This window comes from Lipotes vexillifer, unplaced genomic scaffold (assembly GCF_000442215.2).
Source record: "Lipotes vexillifer unplaced genomic scaffold, Lipotes_vexillifer_v1.1 scaffold330, whole genome shotgun sequence".
In the NCBI taxonomy this organism is placed as follows: domain Eukaryota; kingdom Metazoa; phylum Chordata; class Mammalia; order Artiodactyla; family Lipotidae; genus Lipotes; species Lipotes vexillifer.
The window spans coordinates 627,897-647,458 of record NW_006775627.1 but is presented as its reverse complement, the minus strand read 5'-3'; the positions used below and the strand labels follow the sequence as shown (position 1 = coordinate 647,458).

General features: G+C 34.6%; 1 protein-coding gene across 5 annotated transcripts in view; it reads right to left on the bottom strand.

Moving 5' to 3' along the window:
- LOC103086512 (sodium channel protein type 1 subunit alpha) overlaps positions 1 to 19,562 on the bottom strand; it is a 90,351-nt gene that overhangs the window by 27,288 nt on the left and 43,501 nt on the right. For all 5 annotated transcript variants that reach the window (XM_007450050.1, XM_007450053.1, XM_007450052.1 and 2 more), the window contains exons 16-18: positions 18,419 to 18,901; positions 2,991 to 3,111; positions 1,045 to 1,199 (exon numbers count right to left, since the gene is read on the bottom strand). In XM_007450050.1, coding sequence (XP_007450112.1) covers positions 1,045 to 1,199; positions 2,991 to 3,111; positions 18,419 to 18,901 — 759 coding nt within the window. The remainder of the gene's footprint in view (positions 1 to 1,044; positions 1,200 to 2,990; positions 3,112 to 18,418; positions 18,902 to 19,562) is intronic.

Sequence of the window (19,562 nt, the reverse complement as noted above, 5' to 3'; positions counted from 1 at the left end):
AAAATTTATTTCATCAGAGAAATATGCAGAAAAATATAGGCCTGTGTTAGAATTATACACTTAAGTTAAAGAAACCTAAGTAATTGTGTTTCAATCAGGCAAGTTTTATCATCTTTCCATCCTTTATCTATCTATCTATCTACCTATCTATCTATCTATCTATCTACATCTATCTTATGGCTTAAGTAGTCTATTTGTGTCAGCATTTTCCTAAAATGCTATCTATATGCTACACTTTATATTTTTGTAAATGATTTTCATATAAATAGAAATTGATTCTGATGAACACTTTTATACAGTGAGAAACCAGTCCTTAAATAATCCCTTAGGCACGCTGCCCAATATTTATTGTTACCAATATCCATCGTCCTCTGAGTAGCATAAGAACAGTGGACCCAATTCAAAACGGACAGAGAAGTGGTTCCTAAGGACTTTTTGACTGTCCATAAAGAGATAATAATAATATCATTCATAAGCAAAATTCATCAGAACTTAGAAGTTATATATACCCAATCACAGGACTTTACTGTAGTTGCCATGCTTACTTTCTTGTTAAAATATGAGTAATTAAATACTCATGTTCTTTGGTTATAATGAATAAACTAGAGGGACAAATTTGGGGGGTTACTTAACAATAAGCAAAAATTAAATAGCTTGTTAGAAGTATATGTATACATAATAAAAGTAAATCCAGAACTGCATAGTTATACATTGTATATAGTCTGTAAGAATGAAGTGGGGTAATTAAAGATGCACTGGAGATGGGTAGAAGGGTGGGTGGGTGGGTATATGGGTGGATGGGTATGGATGGATGGATATAGCGATGCACGTATGTTTAAGGAAGAAGTCATAAATGGAGATAACAGTTTGGGGGTTATCAAACAGAGGTGATGGCTGATTCCACAGAAATGGATGTAGAATAAGGGTTCAGGAAAAATAATGCATTGGATAATAAAACAATGCTACAGAAAGGATTAATAAGTCATTAGTATTAGGTGATTCTAGGACTTGGCATTACAGCACGTTTGCTTAATATTCACTCACCAGAGCACCACTACTAAGGAGAATCATGAAAACAATGAAGGTCTCAAACCAGTTATGTTCAACTATTCGGAAACACGTTCTTCTCAGGTTCCACCATTGTTTTCCTCTCCCTTCCTCCACACTAATTTGACAACATTTGAATCTTTGTACACAGCCTGCAAGTATAATGTTCAAACAGGAGTAGGTAAATAACTTCTGCTGCTTCAATGATACCCTTTGGCGTGTCCCGGATTCATCTTCTCATTGCTACTGCCATCTCTATCTTGCTAGGATAACTCTCTAAGCCTGGAGTAGTAAGAGCACATCTATTAGAAGAGTGAAGTTGTGAAAATTATTCAGCCTCTTTAAACGGTTTCCTGGATAATACCTGTTTTTTCTGACCCAACTGCTATTGTCCAAGAAAGAACGTTGTAAAGTACAAGTACATGTTAAGTAGCTTTGCCTTGTACTATATCATCCTATTGCACTTTGTTGAAGTCACTCCAGGAAAGGACTTCAAAGTGAAATTAATAATAAGCAGAAAACGTCCCTTTTAAAGGATGCAGAGTAATAATATAGTTCTTACCCAACAATGCTGTTTATTACCATTTAGGTTCTCTTGTGGTGCTCCTAGAAGAGCTTATATAATTTTCAACATTAATTTAGTCCACTAAATTGTGATTTGCATAGTTCTGCTTTGATTTGGTGTTGCCTTCCCTATACTGCTTTCACTCACTCTAACAAGAATTAAATCAACAGGAATCATAATGGAAAAGAATATAAAAAAGAATGTATATATATAAAGCTGAATCACTTTGTTGTACAGCAGAAATTAACACAACATTGTAAATCAACTATACTCCAATAAAAAAATAAAATTAAAAAAATAATTAAATCAAGAGAAATCTGTGAGCACCTTTGTAATCACCATAGAGGATATTAAAAAAAAAAAAAGAAAAAGGGAAAAAATGTAAAAAGGTACAGAACATGGACTTGCTCCCAGGAAACCTACAATCTGGTTTTTAAGAACAGATATAAACAAAAGAACCCTGCCTCAAGTCAAAAAAAAATCAGGTATGCTTGAAGAAAAGGGAGAAAGGATGGGAAGGGAAAGAAGGGAAGGAAGGAAGAAAGCCAGTAAAGATACATATAACAGTTCAAATGAGAAAGAGAAGAATCCTCATAAGATAATACATGATTAGTTATCAGGTGAATTAAAGAATATCTTTATTTATAGCTGTTCAGAGGAATAAGAAGTTTTTTCCACCATGGTCGGATGAAGGTAGTTCTGAGGACTTTGAGTGATGTGTATAATTTATACAGGAAAAGAGGGAGAAAATATATATCAGGCCTATGAGGAAAAAAATCACAAAATAGAGAATATGCAAATATATTCATATCTCCAAAACTCAAATTCCCAAGAAACTCAGACCATGGGAAATACTAATCATGGAGAAAACAAAGCTCTTAGACTTATTATCCATATTGTGCTAGGCTAAACTAGATACTGTGCAGGGATCAGGTATTGGGCAGTGCTTATTTCTTGTTTCACCCAGCAAGCATTGGAAAATAATGATTTTGTTAAAAAAATACATTTGAGCATTTGCAACTCATTTGACTTTAATAGCTAAAAAATTACTTCTAAAGTAACTTTTGTTATGAGAATTTTGACTAGTGTTTAAGATGCCAACTTATTGCGAAATCACCATTTTATTTGAAATATTATAAATTAGTCATTAGTTTTGATTACATTAAAATATCTTTTCTCCATGTTCATGGTCCCTTACACATAATGGGCAGATATAACCAAAACATAACATGAGATTTTAAATCTGTTGGCATACAAGAGGTAATTGAAATAGATTGACTACAAAGTTCTATTCTGAGTGGTCCATTTTGGGTGATCAACAGCTAAAAAAAACTGCACTCTGTAAAGGGAAGATTAACATGAAGGTCATGTTCTTTACCTTCAGTGAAACAGGCTTCAGGTTCAAGGGTTTCCTCAGGTTCCACTACAGGCTGTTCCTCGGCAGGTGCTCCAATGTCTACAGTGCTGCCTTCGGATGAGCTACTGCTTTCATTAAGTTTCTGAGCATGAGATGGACATAAAAAGTAAATCACTTTTATTTTGGTACCTAAGAAATAGCCTAGCAAGAAAGGATTAGTACAATGAACTGATTCTGGATTCTCCTTGAAATGAAGAGATTTTAAGATTAAAAAAATGAATGAATAAGAAGGGGAAATAAGGAAATCATCTGTGGTAACTCCTTTACCATAATTTGCAATGTAGTCAGACTGCTATGTTATGAAGTTACAAACGGCCATCAAAAACATGTACTAAGCAAACCACTGTCCTATGAATCAGAGAAGCCCCAGAGGGAGGGGTGGGAGAGGGGAAGTTAGTGATAATCATTATCACTTTACAAATGATAAAATTAAGGTTTAGACAGGTTAAGTAACTTGTCTGATGTCATATAACCAACAAGTGAGAAAGCCAAGATTTGAGAGAATTATTCCTGAACCCAAGGCCCATGCTCTGACATCTGTGCAACCACCCTGTTTCTGAAATAAAAGAAACAGTGTATTCACATGCTTATAATTCTTCTATCAATTTAAAAGCAGAAATAATCCATAGAAAAACTATCAAGATGAGTCTAACAGATGAAGAAAATCTACCATTCAATCTTGAAGTGAAACACAAAAACAAAGGCATCTTGTTTATTACATAAACCAATAATGGAATTTTACATAATACATATATTCAGTGTCTTCATGAAAATTAATTCATCAGATGCAAAAAACTAACTTTTGGGTATGTGTAGACATGAGTTCTATTTAATCTTTGTTTACAGTGATAATGCCAAGTGAATTATATACTTGTTATAAAGCAAATGTCATAATAGTAACTTAAGCACAAGCAATAATAAAACATTTTGGTATAATATTACTTTAACTCACAGAGAAATTTTTTTAAAATACTGTTTGAAAAGTCTTTAAAATTTCTGAACAAATCCAGCTTTTGCTTATCACAGTTCTTCACACATAGTGCTAAATATCAGGCACCATAATCAAACTTTGTATCCATTACTAAATATCATTATTGGAAACCCAGATTTCAGTTTTCCAATTAGCAACTGTGAGTACTGATGTGAACCTAAAATAATATAAAATTAATTTATGTCTACTTATTGCCTCCCTAAATATCCTCCCCTGATGTGGCTTGCCTAGATGATGATAAAATAAATTGATAACTTTTTTTATGTATAGTTACTCCAGGTCTTACTGGGTCAGACTTTCTCCAGATGAGAGCTGTCGCCAATATATCCAACTTTATTCTTAAGAATATTCTTTAAAATTATCTATTCTTGTCTTATAACCCAACTTTGTAATATGTTACCAGTTACTCTACTTCTAAACATATTTTCCCTTTAATGCATACAGTTGGGAATCAGTCTACATTTTAGAAATTTTAAAAGTATATAAAAGATGACTAAATGCCCATTATTAGTACTCAGTTGGAAGATGTGCTCCTGGAAAGTTCACAGGTATAGACAGGTGATCCTCTTGCTGTTTACAAATTAATTTCCAAACACATCTTAAGCAATGTAAGTATATTCCATGATCTGCCTGGACTATGGCAGGAAAGTAGAAGTGTGCCTAGTGTCACTTAAACTCAGCATGCTCTTAATTAAAGATGTCTTTTTTTTTCTTTTTTTCTATCCTTAACCTACTTTTTAAACCAAGTTCCTGATTCCGATTCTTTGCAATATCATTCTTTCAGCACCTAGACTCAAATCTCCTTGTCTTATTCATTTTAAATACTGACAGTAAAGTCATTTAATTCTACCTTTGAAATAACTCTTCTCTCAGTTTCATTTTCCAAATTCTTATGAACTCTCTGTTGACTACTGTCACTTTTCTTTTGGACAGCTATAAATAATAAGTTCATCCTTATTCTCACCTCACCTAATTCTAGACCTTTGTGGAACACAAAGCCTGACTTATGCTACATGCCCAATAAATATTTGGTGAATGAATGAAGATCTCTGTTTCAGATATTACTACCAAATGAAATTTCTGTCTCCAACTTAGCTTTCTAACCAAATTTCCCAAATCTATCTTTCACAGAAGCTGTCCTTTAATCAAGGTGAACTTCTTAATGTTCTCTGGCTTTTGCTTATAGTGGCTTTTGCCCATCATTGTGGAAGAAGAATAACTACTCTCTCATCTTCAACTCTTTATCGGCACAATTCTTTCGGCACATACTTCTTTTTATTTAGCCCACCTCCATAGTAACTGACTTACCAAGCTAACGATGCTTGGCATTTTCTCTGTAGAACACAATGACTGGATGCCGGTGGTGTGCTGATATTTTCTCAGGAGGTGGGCTACACTCTAGTACACCTGTGCATCTCTTCTTCCACCTGGTGAGTTGTGTACTTATCAAAAATATGTTATGTTTGTGTTCAAATCAACCTGTACTATTGTAAATTAATGTAATTACAGAATTAACTCTTGCATAATTTGATAAAATGAGTTTGAAAACAAAGTCATTGAATTCATAAAAACTAAGTTGAAATCATTGCATAAACTTAATAAAGACAAATCTCTCATACATATACAAACATAAAAAAACTTATTGTAAAATTAGGTGTGAATAATTATTTTTAAAAAGGGGTATCTAGGGACTTCCCTGGTGGTCTAGTGGGGGGCACAGGTTCAATCCCTGGTTGGGGAGCTAAGATCTCGCATACCATGGGCGTGGCTAAAAAATGGGGGGTGTATCTGGGATATAAATTTCTGGAAGGATGCTAAATTCAGGTTGCCTTATAAGGCTCTTTAAAATCTTTGTCCTCTTTGAAAAACCTAAACTAGACTCATAGATGATGAATTACAGGTGTGGCTCATGCTAAAGTGATGATGCAGAACTGCAAACAATTAACCCAGACTGGAATAAGAGGCCCAAAGGCACATTTTAATGTAAGTATGTATCAATTTTCAAAATGAAGCAGTTTAATGTTTGGGATTGGAAGGAGTTTGTATACATTTCAGGAATGGGACATGATTACAGGTTCGAGTTTTAAATTTAGTATTCATATCTGGTTTAAATAACTCCCTAAAGCAACATTTTGCAAAAGAAGCCTGGTAAACCACATCCTCGCTGACCCCCTTGATAGACCCGGATTCTCACACTAGCGAGGGAAACTTGCCCCACCTTTGTCATACTGACATCAGATAAAATGACAAGTGAATGTTAGAAAGACCAAACCACAGGCAAGTAGGCTCAGGCCAGTTAATATACTCTAGATAAATTATGCTAACCAGAGAAAAAAGTTAGTATTTTTTCTATAAGTCCATACATAATGTAAATAAATAGCATTAGTATGAAAAAGAAAAGAAAAACACACAAAATGAAACAGATACAGAAGTGACTGAGCTGAATGTGCCTAGGCAATACACAGGAGGCAACAAGGGTTTTGACTGATGAGCTAAATAAAGAACATTCATAAGTAAATTAAAAATTAAATAATAAATGTATTAAACAAAATAGATTAAAATACATAAAAAATTAATAAATTGAACTCTAGCTTATTGAGTCATTGGCATCATCTTAGGATTCTGCTGACAACACTAAAGTTTGTGTGTTTTATTGATTTTTTTTCCCTAAGAACCATGTGCTATACTAATATCAACTGCTACATTGATAATTCATTAGTTTCTCTTCACTTATGTTCCCTTTGTTTTGTTGTTCCTTTTCTAATTTCTCAAACTAAGTTCTTTGTCATGTTCTTTCATCCTTTCTTGATCATCCTTGTTAATAGTAAGACTTCAATGACTGCTTGGTCCAATTTCATAGATTTTGGAAGAAAAAGTTCTTACTGTTTGGGAGGACATTTTTAATTTTTCAAGTGGTTATATTTTTTCTATTATTTTATTATTAATTTCTCATTTAACTGCATTGTGATTAGCTAATAACCCTATATGATATCTTCTACCTTGAATTTACTGGTGTAATAGCCCTACAATGTCTGCTTGTTTGAATTTATTGAGACTTACTTTGAATTTGTATAAATATATCAATACCATGGGCCACTGAAAATAAGAATTCTCTGTACATATAATTTTTGAGATAACATACATTTATAACATTTTTGCTATTTATATTATTCAAATTATCAATGTCCTTATTTAATTTTTCTTTGATTCATCACAGACTAAAAGAATGGTATTAAAACTCACAACCAATATACTTTTATCAATATATTCTTATATTTCTCATTGTTGAAATCAAAGATGATGCGGTTCTGAGTTCTTTATTTGGTTGGAGTAATAACACTATTACTCAAAAAGGGAAGAATTTTTAGATGTATGGAAAGAGTCCATCTCTATATTAGCACATGAGATATGAATTCAGATAAAATACTAAATAAATTGGATAACAGCAAAACTAAAACATTCTCAAATAAGTACTTGTATTGATCTAAAAACCAATAAGGACAATTAATTTTTCCTTTTTTTGTTCTTACATTGAAATTTAATTTTATTTTGAAATTCACCATGCACATAATAAAGCAATTGGTTCTCATGGTCTTTGAGATTAATAGACTATTTAAATATCCATTTTAATGTTTATTAAGCCATTAATCAACCTTTAATTTACTAATTTCCAAATGAGCTGGTTCATTTAAAAATATGTATATTTTCACATGTAACTCTCAATAGCTCAATTTCTGTAAGGACTTATATTATCCATGTATTTTTGGCAGGCTGACAATAAGTGAGCAGAGAGAATGCAGGAACCACAGCGTATCTGAAGCATCCACTTTGCCTTGTACATCAGAGCATTCAATAACCACTTAATAACTACAACCCTGATGGAAAGAGCATTTTTCCTCCTCAATGGATTTATGCAACATTTCATGCTTTTTAAAAATGTTCTGTACTATAGTAAATGATTTTGACCTTGAGGGTGAAGCAAAACAAAGGAAAGCATATAGTACACTCCACAATATTTCTCTGAGTAAGCGATTAAATGTTTTTTGTTGTTGTTCTCTGACTTGATCGTAGGATGTTTATGCTTTTATTGTAGACTTGGTTTGTTACAATGAGCTTATTTATAGGGTTTACTAGAAGTTCAATTTATAATGTGATAAAAATATATTAAAAATAAATCTGGGGCTTCCCTGGTGGCGCAGTGGTTGAGAGTCCGCCTGCCAATGCAGGGGACGCGGGTTCGTATCCCGGTCCTAGAAGATCCCACATGCCGCGGAGCAGCTGGGCCCGTGAGCCATGGCCGCTGACCCTGCGCGTCCGGAGCCTGTGCTCCGCAACAGGAGAGGCCACAACAGTGAGAGGCCCGCGTACCGCAAAAAAATAAAAAATAAAAACAATACTTTAGATTATCTGAATGTTCTTTGAAGATTGAGGTCCACTGGGACTTAAAAAGGTGAGGAAATGTGACTCATGCTATGCCTTTTCTGCTTTTGGGGACCAAAAGGGGGAAAGTATAGAAAAGATAGCTCTCAAATTTGTCCTGGAATGGGGGACAGTGATACATGAGTATGTACCTTATGGAGGAAGTAAAACAAGTACCGGCCTCCATTTTACAGTGTTTCTTCATATCAGTCTATTCTTGGTTTCCTGGAAAGAGACTATCCGCTCCTTGCTTATGCCTCTACTTTCATCTAGATCTTATGTCCCAGCAACAGCAAACTGCTAATTATTTCTAAACACACTCTATGCTTCATAGCTCTAGGTTTTTGCTCATTTATTCCTTCTTACTGGAATGCCCTTCAGAAAAATAGTTTTTTTAAATATTTTAAATGAGTTAACCATTATCAAGAATTTAATGAAAACAGTTTAAAAATTAGACAGAAAATACAAAATTTATCACTCTCTCCAGATAAACGTAAAACAGTTTATGACTGAGGGCAGAAGGCAAACAGCAAAAAAGGACAAATAGTAGAATATGTTACTAGTAAGTCTTAATAGAAAACTTACCAGGAACAGAGTGTTGGGAATGCTACTAGAAATAATAATAATAACAATTTATTGAATACTTACAATTTGCTAGACACTGTGCTAAGTCCTTTACATTTACTATCTCATTTAATAATATTTCCTCAAAAGTAGGTGATTTTATCCTCATTTTTGAGATGAGGAAATTGAGGATTGGACAGTCAAGTAAGGTCACGCAGTATGTGGCTAAAATAGAATTATATAACCCAGTATTTGGCTTCAGAGAATACTCCATTACCAACAACTTTATAATTATAGCCTCACACGTCTAAAAACAAATGCTTCAAAAATGGATAATAAACTATGAGTACTGGTAATTTTAACCCAAGGCACTAATATAATTTCAATAATGCCCATTGTAGGTAAGACTCATTATTGAAATTCAGGAATGGAAACATTAATATATTAAAATGGAATAGGTCAAACAGAGGTCATGAAAGGTAATATTTTTAGTCAATAAGGTATGTCCCAGTATGGAAATGCATATTTAAAGGTTGAAAGTTATCTTTCTAAAATGCAAATGTATGTATGTGTGTGGATACATGTATATGTGTATTTGTATACATATATATTTATGAATAGAGTCATCTTTCTAAATGCATACATGTATATATATAAGCAGAATCGTGGCTCATTTGTATCCTTCATTATCTAATACATTCCTTAGCACATGGTAACTGTTGAATAAATTAAGGTAGGCAAAAGAATAAAGGCCAAAACAGAGAAATCAAAATGGCAAAGCTACTTTAACGTATTATAGGCTGCATTCCTAATGTAGAATAAAGAATCTTCATCTTCTGGGGTATCTATTTTCAGTTTAATTCCACTAAAAGCAGAGCATCTCATGATTTGTGCCTTGCTTTGATGAAGCGAGTACTATATAAGACTAGGGGAGCAATGAAGAGAAACAATTTTGTATGGGTTTATTTCTAACCAAAAAGGAAGACATGGTAAAGAAAAGTGCATGATAAAGGAAAATTGGGACAATATAGTAATCTATAAAAGAATATTTATAGAAAGCCAGATTCAAAAATGAATGAAAGAAATTGAAATGTAATGGGGATGAATAGAAGTTTCAGTATTTAATATAAAAATATCAACTGGATGAGAAACAACTGTATTTCAACAGCAATTCATGGGGAAAAGATAAGGGATTATTATTTTCCTTGAAGCCCAATATAAGTTGACAAGGTGAAATGTTTAACCAAGATAAAAACAACAAAGTTCAATATTGGATTGAATCAAGAGAAAAATGGAGTCTGGATGATGGGAAATAAAACTTGATTTTCGGACTTCCCTGGTGGCCCAGTGGTTAGGAATCTGCCTGCTAGCGCAGGGGACACGGGTTTGAGCCCTGGCCCAGGAAGATCCCACATGCCGTGGAGCAACTAAGCCCATGTGCCACAACTGCTGAAGCCCGCGCACCTAGAGCCCATGCTCTGCAACGGGAGAGGCCACCACAGTGAGAAGCCTGCGCACCGAAACAGAGAGTAGCCCCCGCTTGCTGCAACTAGAGAAAAGCCTGCACGCAGCAATGAAGACACAATGCAGCCATAAATAAATAAATAAATTTGTTAAAAAAAAAAACAAAAAAACTTGATTTTCAAGAATGCTCTCATCAGAGTAACTGTGATGAATACCTTCAAACTGCTTCTATTAAAAAGAGTTAAGTGAGCTGGAAAAGTTTGATTTGAGTGCCTACTTTTTACCAAAAATGTACAAGTATATACGTTGCAACATAAAAGGAGAGACATACATGCATATCAGTGGTTATAATAAAATAATATGACACTTTGGAAGATGCACAAGCCTAGAGCATGAGTTGCTTATTACCCACACTTTGTGCCTTATATCTCTGGGAACCAAAAAAGAAGCCACACATTCTGCCTAGGTCAGGAAGACTCCATGATCACTACCTTTAAAGAGCTGAAATAGCGTTTCTTACACTTAAGAACTCCTGAACTTCAGGCCCTACACCCATGGACCTAGTGGTTGTACTCTATTAGAAAAGCAGTGCATTATAGTTCAGCACAGGCAACAAAAGCTTCACTCACTAGTTCTTCCTAAACATGCAATGTGCTCTGATATCATTATTTTATTAAATTAAAAAAAATTTTTAAATTAGTGGTACAATAAACTGCTTTATCAACTCTTACTGGGTTATGACTCATAATTTGAGAAATAGTGCATTAAATTATCTCTAAAGTTTCTACTAAACATTTAAATTTTCAATTAATGCAGTGTTTGAAGATATAAAATGACAGAGTATGAAGAAATAGAACTTTCTCCAGTGGTTCAGTGGATGATCACTGCTTAATAAAGAGATCAGTGTTCCTGTTAGCCCTGATCAATACAAATAAAAATGTATGAGTATAAATTATGTCAAATTTTTGCAGAAAATATTCATTATGGATGGTTTTTGTAATAAAATAGTTTTGAGTAATGAAAATCTCGCAACAAACAAAAGTCCAGGACCAGATGACTTCATAGGTGAATTCTACCAAACATTTAGAGGAGAGTTTACATCTATCCTTCTCAAGCTATTCCAAAATATTGCAGAAGAAGGAACACTTCCAAACTCGTTCTATGAGGCCAGCATCACCCTGCTACCAAAACCAGACAAAGATATCACTGATGAACATAGATATAAAAATCCTCAACAAAATACTAGCAAACCAAATCTAACAATACATTAAAAGGATCACACACCATGATCAAGTGGGATTTATCCCAGGGATGCAAGGATTTTTCAATATCTGCAAATCAATCAATGTGATACACTACATTAACAAATTGAAGAGTAAAAACCATATGATCATCTCAGTAGATGCAGAAAAAGCTTTTGATAAAATTCAACATCTATTTATGATAAACCCAATTTGTAGAGAGTTAACACATCTCAACATAATAAAGGCCATATATGACAAACCCACCGCTAACATCATACTTAATGGTGAAAAGCTGAAAGCATTTCCTTTAAGATCAGGAACAAGACAACGATGTCCACTCTTGCCACTTTTATTTAACACAGTTTTGGAAGTCCTAACCATGGCAATCAAAGAAGAAAAAGAAGTAAAAAGAATCCAAATTGGAAGGAAGTGAAACTGTCATTGTTTGCAGATGACATGATACAATACATAGAAAATCCTAAAGACACCACCAGAAAACTACTAGAGCTCATCAATGAATTTGGTACAGTTGCAGGATACAAAATTAATATACAGAAATCTGTTGCATTCCTATACACTAACAACAAACTATCAGGAAGAGAAATTAAGAAAACAATCCCATTTACCATTGCATCAAAAAGTATAAAATACTTAGGAATAAATCTACCTAAGGAGGCAAAAGAACTGTACTTGGAAAAAGAAATTGAAGATAACACAAACAGATGGAAATATATACCATGTTCTTGGGTTGGAAGACTCGATATTATTAAAATGATCATCTTACACAAGGCAACCTACAGATTTAATGCAAGCCCTATCAAAATACCAATGGCATTTTTCACAGAACTAGAACAAATAATTTTAAAATTTGTATGGAAACCTAAAAGATCCCAAATAGACAAAATAATCTTGAGAAAGAAAAATGGAGCTGGAGGAATCATGCTCCCTGACTTCAGATTATACTACAAAGCTACAGTAATCAAAAAGTATGGTACTGGCACAAAAACAGACACATAGCTCAATGGATAGAGAGCCCAGATATAAACCCACACACTTATGGTCAATTAATCTATGACAAAGGAGGCAAGAATATACAATGGGGAAAAGACAGTCTCTTCAATAAGTGATGCTGTGAAAACTGGACAGCTACATGTAAAGAATGAAATTAGAAGATTCTCTAACACCATATACAAAAACAAACTCAAAATGGATTAAAGAGCTGAATGTAAGATCGGATACTATAAAACTCCTAGAGGAAAGCATAGGCAGAACACTCTTTGACATAAATTATAGCTATATTTTTTTGGATCTGTCTCCTAAAGCAAAGGAAATAAAAGCAAAAGTGAACAAATGGGACCTAATTAAACTTAAAAGCTTTTGCACAGCAAAGGAGACCATCGACAATATAAAAAGATAACCTACTGAATGGGAGAAAATATTTGCAAATGATATGACCAATAAGGGGTTACTATCTAACATATATAAACAGGTCATGACTCAACATTAAAAAATACAAAAACAAAAAACCAACCAGATTAAAAAATGGGCAGAAGAGCTGAATAGACATTTTTCCAAAGAGGAAATGCAAACGGCCAATAGGAACATGAAAAGATGCTCAACATCACTAAATCATCAGCGAAATGCAAATCAAAACCACAATGAGATATCACCTCACATCTGTCAGAATGGCTATCATCAAAAAGAATACACATAACAAATGTTGGTGAGGATGTGGAGAAAAGGGAACCCTTGTACACTGTTGGTGGGTATATAAATTGGTGCAGCCATGTGGTATGGAGGTACGGAGGTTCCTCAAAAAACTAACATTAGAACTACCATATGACCCAGCAATTCCATTCCCAGGAATATATCTGAAAACAACAACAACAACAAAAACTAATTTGAAAAGATAAATGTACCCCAATGTTCATAGCAGCATTATTTACAATTGCCAAGATATGGAAGCAACCTAAGTGTCTGCCAACATATGAATGGATAAAGATGTGGCATATACATACAATGGAGTACTACTCAGTCATAAAAAAGAATGAAATTTTGCCATTTGCAGCAACATGGATGGACTTGGAGGGCATTATGCTAAGTGAAATAAGTCAGACAGAGAAAGACAAATACTGTGTCATATCACTTATATGTGGTATCTAAAAAATGCAAAAAAACTAGTGAATAAATGAAAAAGAAGCAGACTCACAGATATAAAGAACAAACTAGTGGTTACCAGCAAGGAGAGGGAAGAGGGGAGGGGCAATATAGGGGTAAGGGAGTAAGAAGTACAAACTATTAGTCAGAAAATAAGCTATAAGGAAATATTGGACAACACAGGAAATACAGCCAATATTTTATAATAACTATAAATGTAGTATAACCATTAACAATTGTGAATCACTATTATATTGTACACCTGTAACTTATATAATATTGTCCATCAACTATACTTCAGTAGAGAAAGAAAAACATGTTTTAATGCAACAGATAGCATGGCGTAGTTATTAGTCTTCATCAAATATTAAATAAAGGTATGAAGATTCAAGACAAAGAAAATCAGACTAGGAAGAATACTGCCAAGTTTAACAGAACTTCAGCACCAATTCTGTAAATATAAAGATAACAACTAAAAAAATCAGCCTCCATCAGATTCTTTAGCAAAACTCAAGTTTTTAATGAACAAAATTTGAACTGAAATAATATTCAAATTAAAAATCCTGAAAAAATTTCACAATGCTTTGCAAAAATGATCTGTAATTTTTATCTCCCAAATCCATTTCCATAGACATGTGAAATGTAATGAGGATCTACCCACAATTACATCTCTACATGCTTTCTCTCCCCCTATCATTACACAAATCTGATTTACTTAAGGAAGCCCAGAGGCTGGGGTCAAGGCAGCAGCTTCCAGCTCTGATATTAGCTCCACTACTCTGAAGAGTAGTGGATGACTTAGCCTACTCAGAGACTTATAAAAGCTCGAAACATCTTTAAAGGGACATAAACAATAATTCACATGCTTATGATATCTTACTTGATCAACTGTCAAACTGTCAAAATGTATTACCTTGAACATGGTAATATTCTAGTAGAACTTTATCCCTAATAAAATATCGTTGATAGTATTTGATCCTCTGAATATTTTAAATATTTAGTATTTAAAGTATTTTAAAATATTTAGACTATATGAATTAATGTAATCCATCACATCAATAATCTAAAGAAGAAACATCACACGATGATATCAGTGGCTGCAGAGGAAACATTTGACAACAAATAGCACCCATTCATGATAAAACTCTCTCAGTAAACTAGGAATAGAGAGAAACTTTCTTAACTTGATAAAGACCATCTACAAAAAACCTATAGCTAACATTGTACTTAATTATGAGAAACTAAAAGCTTTCCTACTAAGGTCAGGAACAAGACAAGTATATCCCTTCTCACCACTCCTTTTCAACACTGTACTGGAAGTCATAACTAATGCAATTAGACAAGAAAAGGAAACAAAACATATACTGATTAGGAAGCAAGAAGTAAAACTGTCTTTGTTGGCAGATGACATTATTGTTTATGTAGAAAATCCAAAGAATCTACAAAACATGAAAAAACAAAAACAAAAACCTCCTGGAACTAATAAGTGATTATAACAAGGTTGCAGATTACAAAGTTAATACACAAAAGTTCATCACTTTCCTATGGACTAACATTTAACAAGTGGGGTTTGAAATTTAAAAATGCCATTATGTTAGCACTGCATAAATAAAATACTTAGGTATAAATCTAATGTGTATAAGGTCTATATGAGGAAAACTATAAAATTCTAATGAAAGAAACAAAGAACTAAATAAAGTGGGAGATATTCTATGTTCATGAATAGGAAGACTCAATATTGTCAAGATGTCAGATTTTCCCAACTTGATCTATATTGATCTATTGATCAATGCAATCTCAATCAAACTCCCAACAAGTTATTTTGTCAATATCTACAAACTGATTCTAAAGTGTATATGAACAGGCAAAAGACCTAGAATAGCTAACACAATACCAAAGGAAAAGGACAAAGTCAGGATTGCCACTACCTGACTTAAAGACATACTATAAAGCTATAGTAATCAAGACAGCGTGGTATGGGTGAAAGAATAGACAAATAGATAAACAGAATAGAATAGAAACCCCAGAAATATACCCACATGAATCTAGTCAACAGATCTTTGGTAAAGGAGCAAAGGCAATATTATGGAGCAAAGATAGTCTTTTCCAACAAATGGTACTGGAACTACTGGACATCTACAGGCAAAAAACGAATCTAGACACAGACCTTATACCCTTCACAGAAATTAACTCAAAATGGATCACAGGCCTAAATGTAAACATGCAAAGCTATAAATCTCCTAGAAGATAACAGGAGAAAATATAATGATCTTGGACAAGGTGATGACTTTTTAGATATGATACCAAAAGCACAATACATGACACAGAGAGTTAATAAACTGGATTTAATTAAAATTAAAAATATCTGTTCTGTGAAAGACACTGTCAAGAGAGTAAGAAGACAAGCCACATTAGGAGAAAATATTTGCAAAAACAAAGCTGATAAAGGACTGTTATTCAAAATGTACAAAGAATTCTCAAAACTTAACAATAAGAAAACAAACAACTTGATCAGAAAACAGGTCAAAGCTCTTAAAAGATACCTCATCAAAGAAGACATACAGATGACAAAGAAGCATATAAAAAGATGCTCCACATCATATGTCATCATAAAATGTAAATTAAAAAACAATGGGGTACCACTACACATCTATTAGAATGGCCAAAATCCAGAACACTGACAACACCAAATGCTGTGGGGCAACAGGAGCTGTCATTCATTGCTAGTGGCTGTGCAAAACTATACAGCCACTTTGGAACACAGTTTGGCAATTTCTTACAAAACAAAACACTTAGCATACCATCCAGAAATTGCCATTCCTGGTACTTAACCAAATGAGCTGAAAACTTATATCCACACAGAAACCTGCACATGGATGTTTATAGCAGCTTTATTCACATTTGCCAAAACTTGGAAGCAACCAAGATGTCTTTCAGTGGGTGAATGGATAACTAAACATCCAGACGACAAAATATTACTTAGCACTGAAAGAAATGAACTATCAAGCCATAAAAAGACACAGAAGAAACTTAAATGTGTATTACTAAATAAAGGAAGCCAGTGTGAAAAGGCTACATATTATATGACTCCAACTATATAACACTCTGGAAAAGGCAAAAACAGTTACAGATCAGTGACTGCCAGGGTTTAGCGTAGAGGGAAGGATGAATAGGCATAGCACAGAGTATTTTTAGACCCATGAAACTGCTCTGTGTGATACTATAAGCGTGGATAAATGTCTTTATTTATTTGTCCAAACTCATAAAATGGACAATACCAAGAGTGAGCCCAAATGTAAACTATGGACTTTGGGTGATAATGACACATCAATGTAGATTCCGCAACTGTAACAAATATACCGCTCTGGTAGGGGATGGTGATAATGGGGGAGGTTATATATGTGTGGGGGGTAGGGAGTATGTGGAAATTTTTCTGCCTTCCTTTCAATTTTTATGTAAACCTAAAACTGTTCTAAAAAATAGTCTTTAAATAAATATTTAAAAATTTGGACTGTGTAACCTAAGGCACCTTACCATTTTTGGGACTTCCACACAATAAGTGGGAAATGAAGGTGGTTTGTTCTAGACTTCTTCAGAATTATCTTTTATATCCATTAGAGTTTTAGCTTAATATTTCTAAGTTAGTTACTATGGACTGAATTGTGTTCCCTCAAAATTAACATTTTGAAGCCCTAACTCCCAATGTGACTCTATTTGGAGATATGTCCTGTGAAGTAGTGATAAAGGTTAAGTGAGGTCATAAGGGTGCAATCCTAATCCAGCAGCGCTGGTGCTCTTATAAGAAGAAGAGAGACCAGAGCTATTTATCCATGCTCATGCATTGAGGAACGGCCAAATGAGGACACAGAAGGCAGCTATCCACACCCCAAGGTGAGAGCTCTCCCCAGACACTGACCCTCCTAGCACCTTGACCTTGGACTTTCCAGTCTCCAGAAATGTGAGAAAATACATTTTGATTGTTTCAGCCACCCAGCGTGTGGTACATTTGTTATGGCAGCCTGGAAGATTAATATGCAGATCAGTATAATTTTAATCGGATGAATGACATAGACTATTTCTTGTTGCTCAGTTCTCTTCCACGTAAGTGAGCTAATGAGTATGGTGTCAGATATACAGAATGCATAAACAAAGATTATGAATTCAATTCTCAGCTATACTCCCTCATTAGCTACATGATCTTAAACTTCCTAAGCTAGTTTTCTTATCTGAAAAGTTAGAAAAATAACACATCCTTTTGAGGTTATTACAAGGATTAAATCTGATGATGCTTGTTCATTCCTTGGATCATTCATTCATTCATTATCTAACAAATATCCATTACTTAGGATGAGAAAACTTACACATATACTATATTCTTCTTCAATTTATTAATCACCTCACTGAGCTTAAATCTTTGGTTCTTCAATGAAAAAATATTTTATATGATGGCAAAAATATTCTACATAGAGAATATATAATCATAAATACAGGCAATATAATACAAGTATACACATATACATTTATACCCACCCACATCTATAAAATCTTACCTCTTTGCTTTCTTCCAGATCTGATTCACTACTAAAGTCCTCTGTGTTTAAATTTTCAAAGTCAGACTCTCCTACAGCAATCGGTACAGTCACAGTAAGACTGGGATTGTTTATGAACGACATGTAATCACTTTCATCGATAATGTATTTTTCAACACTGCTGCCAGTTCCTATTCCACTTGTGGTTCCATTTACATCTTTAAGATAGTCAAGATCTTTCCCAATTTCTGTTGTATGATTGGACATACAACTGTCTTTCTTGTTGTTTAGATCATCAAGTGGTTTAATTTCATCTAAAATCTTTTGTTTTCTAATGAAGGACTGTTGAATAAATTCATATATTTTTCTCTTCACATAAGCTATTCCCTTGTGCATCCTATCCACAGCAATTTGGAGATTGTTCATTTCATTATCATCATCAGTGGCTGCAAGGTTGTCTGCACTAAATGAGCTCAGGAGCAAGGCCAAAAAGAGGTTCAGGACCTTAAAAATAATACAAACATCATTATAATCTCACCCCAATGTGAAGAAGAGCAGATTGAGATCACTTATTTCTCGAAGTGTGGAGGAAACTATAAGTTCTAACAACCAGACAAGAAACACCACAGCATAGTGATCAGAAGTTGGGTGATCTAGGGACTTCCCTGGTGGCACAGTGGCTAAGAATCTGCCTGCCAATGCAGGGGACATGGGTTCGATTCCTGGCCCGGGAAGATCCCACATGCCGTGGAGCAACTAAGCCCGTGCACCACAACTACTGAAGCCCGTGTGCCTAGAGCCCATGCTCCGCAGCAAGAGAAGCCACTGCAAGGAGAAGCTCACACACTGCAACAAAGAGTAGCCCCCCCCAGGGCTTCCCTGGTGGCGCAGTGCTTGAGAGTCCGCCTGCCGATGCAGGAGACGCGGGTTCGTGCCCCGTTTCGGGAGGATCCCACATGCCGCGGAGCGGCTGGGCCCGTGAGCCATGGCCGCTGGGCCTGCGCGTCCGGAGCCTGTGCTCCGCAAATGGGAGAGGCCACGACAGTGAGAGGCCCGCATAACGCAAGAAAAAAAAAAAAAAAAGAGTATATGACTAGGGCTTCCCTGGTGGCGTAGTGGTTAAGAATCCTCCTGCCAATGCAGGGGACACGGGTTCGAGCCCTGG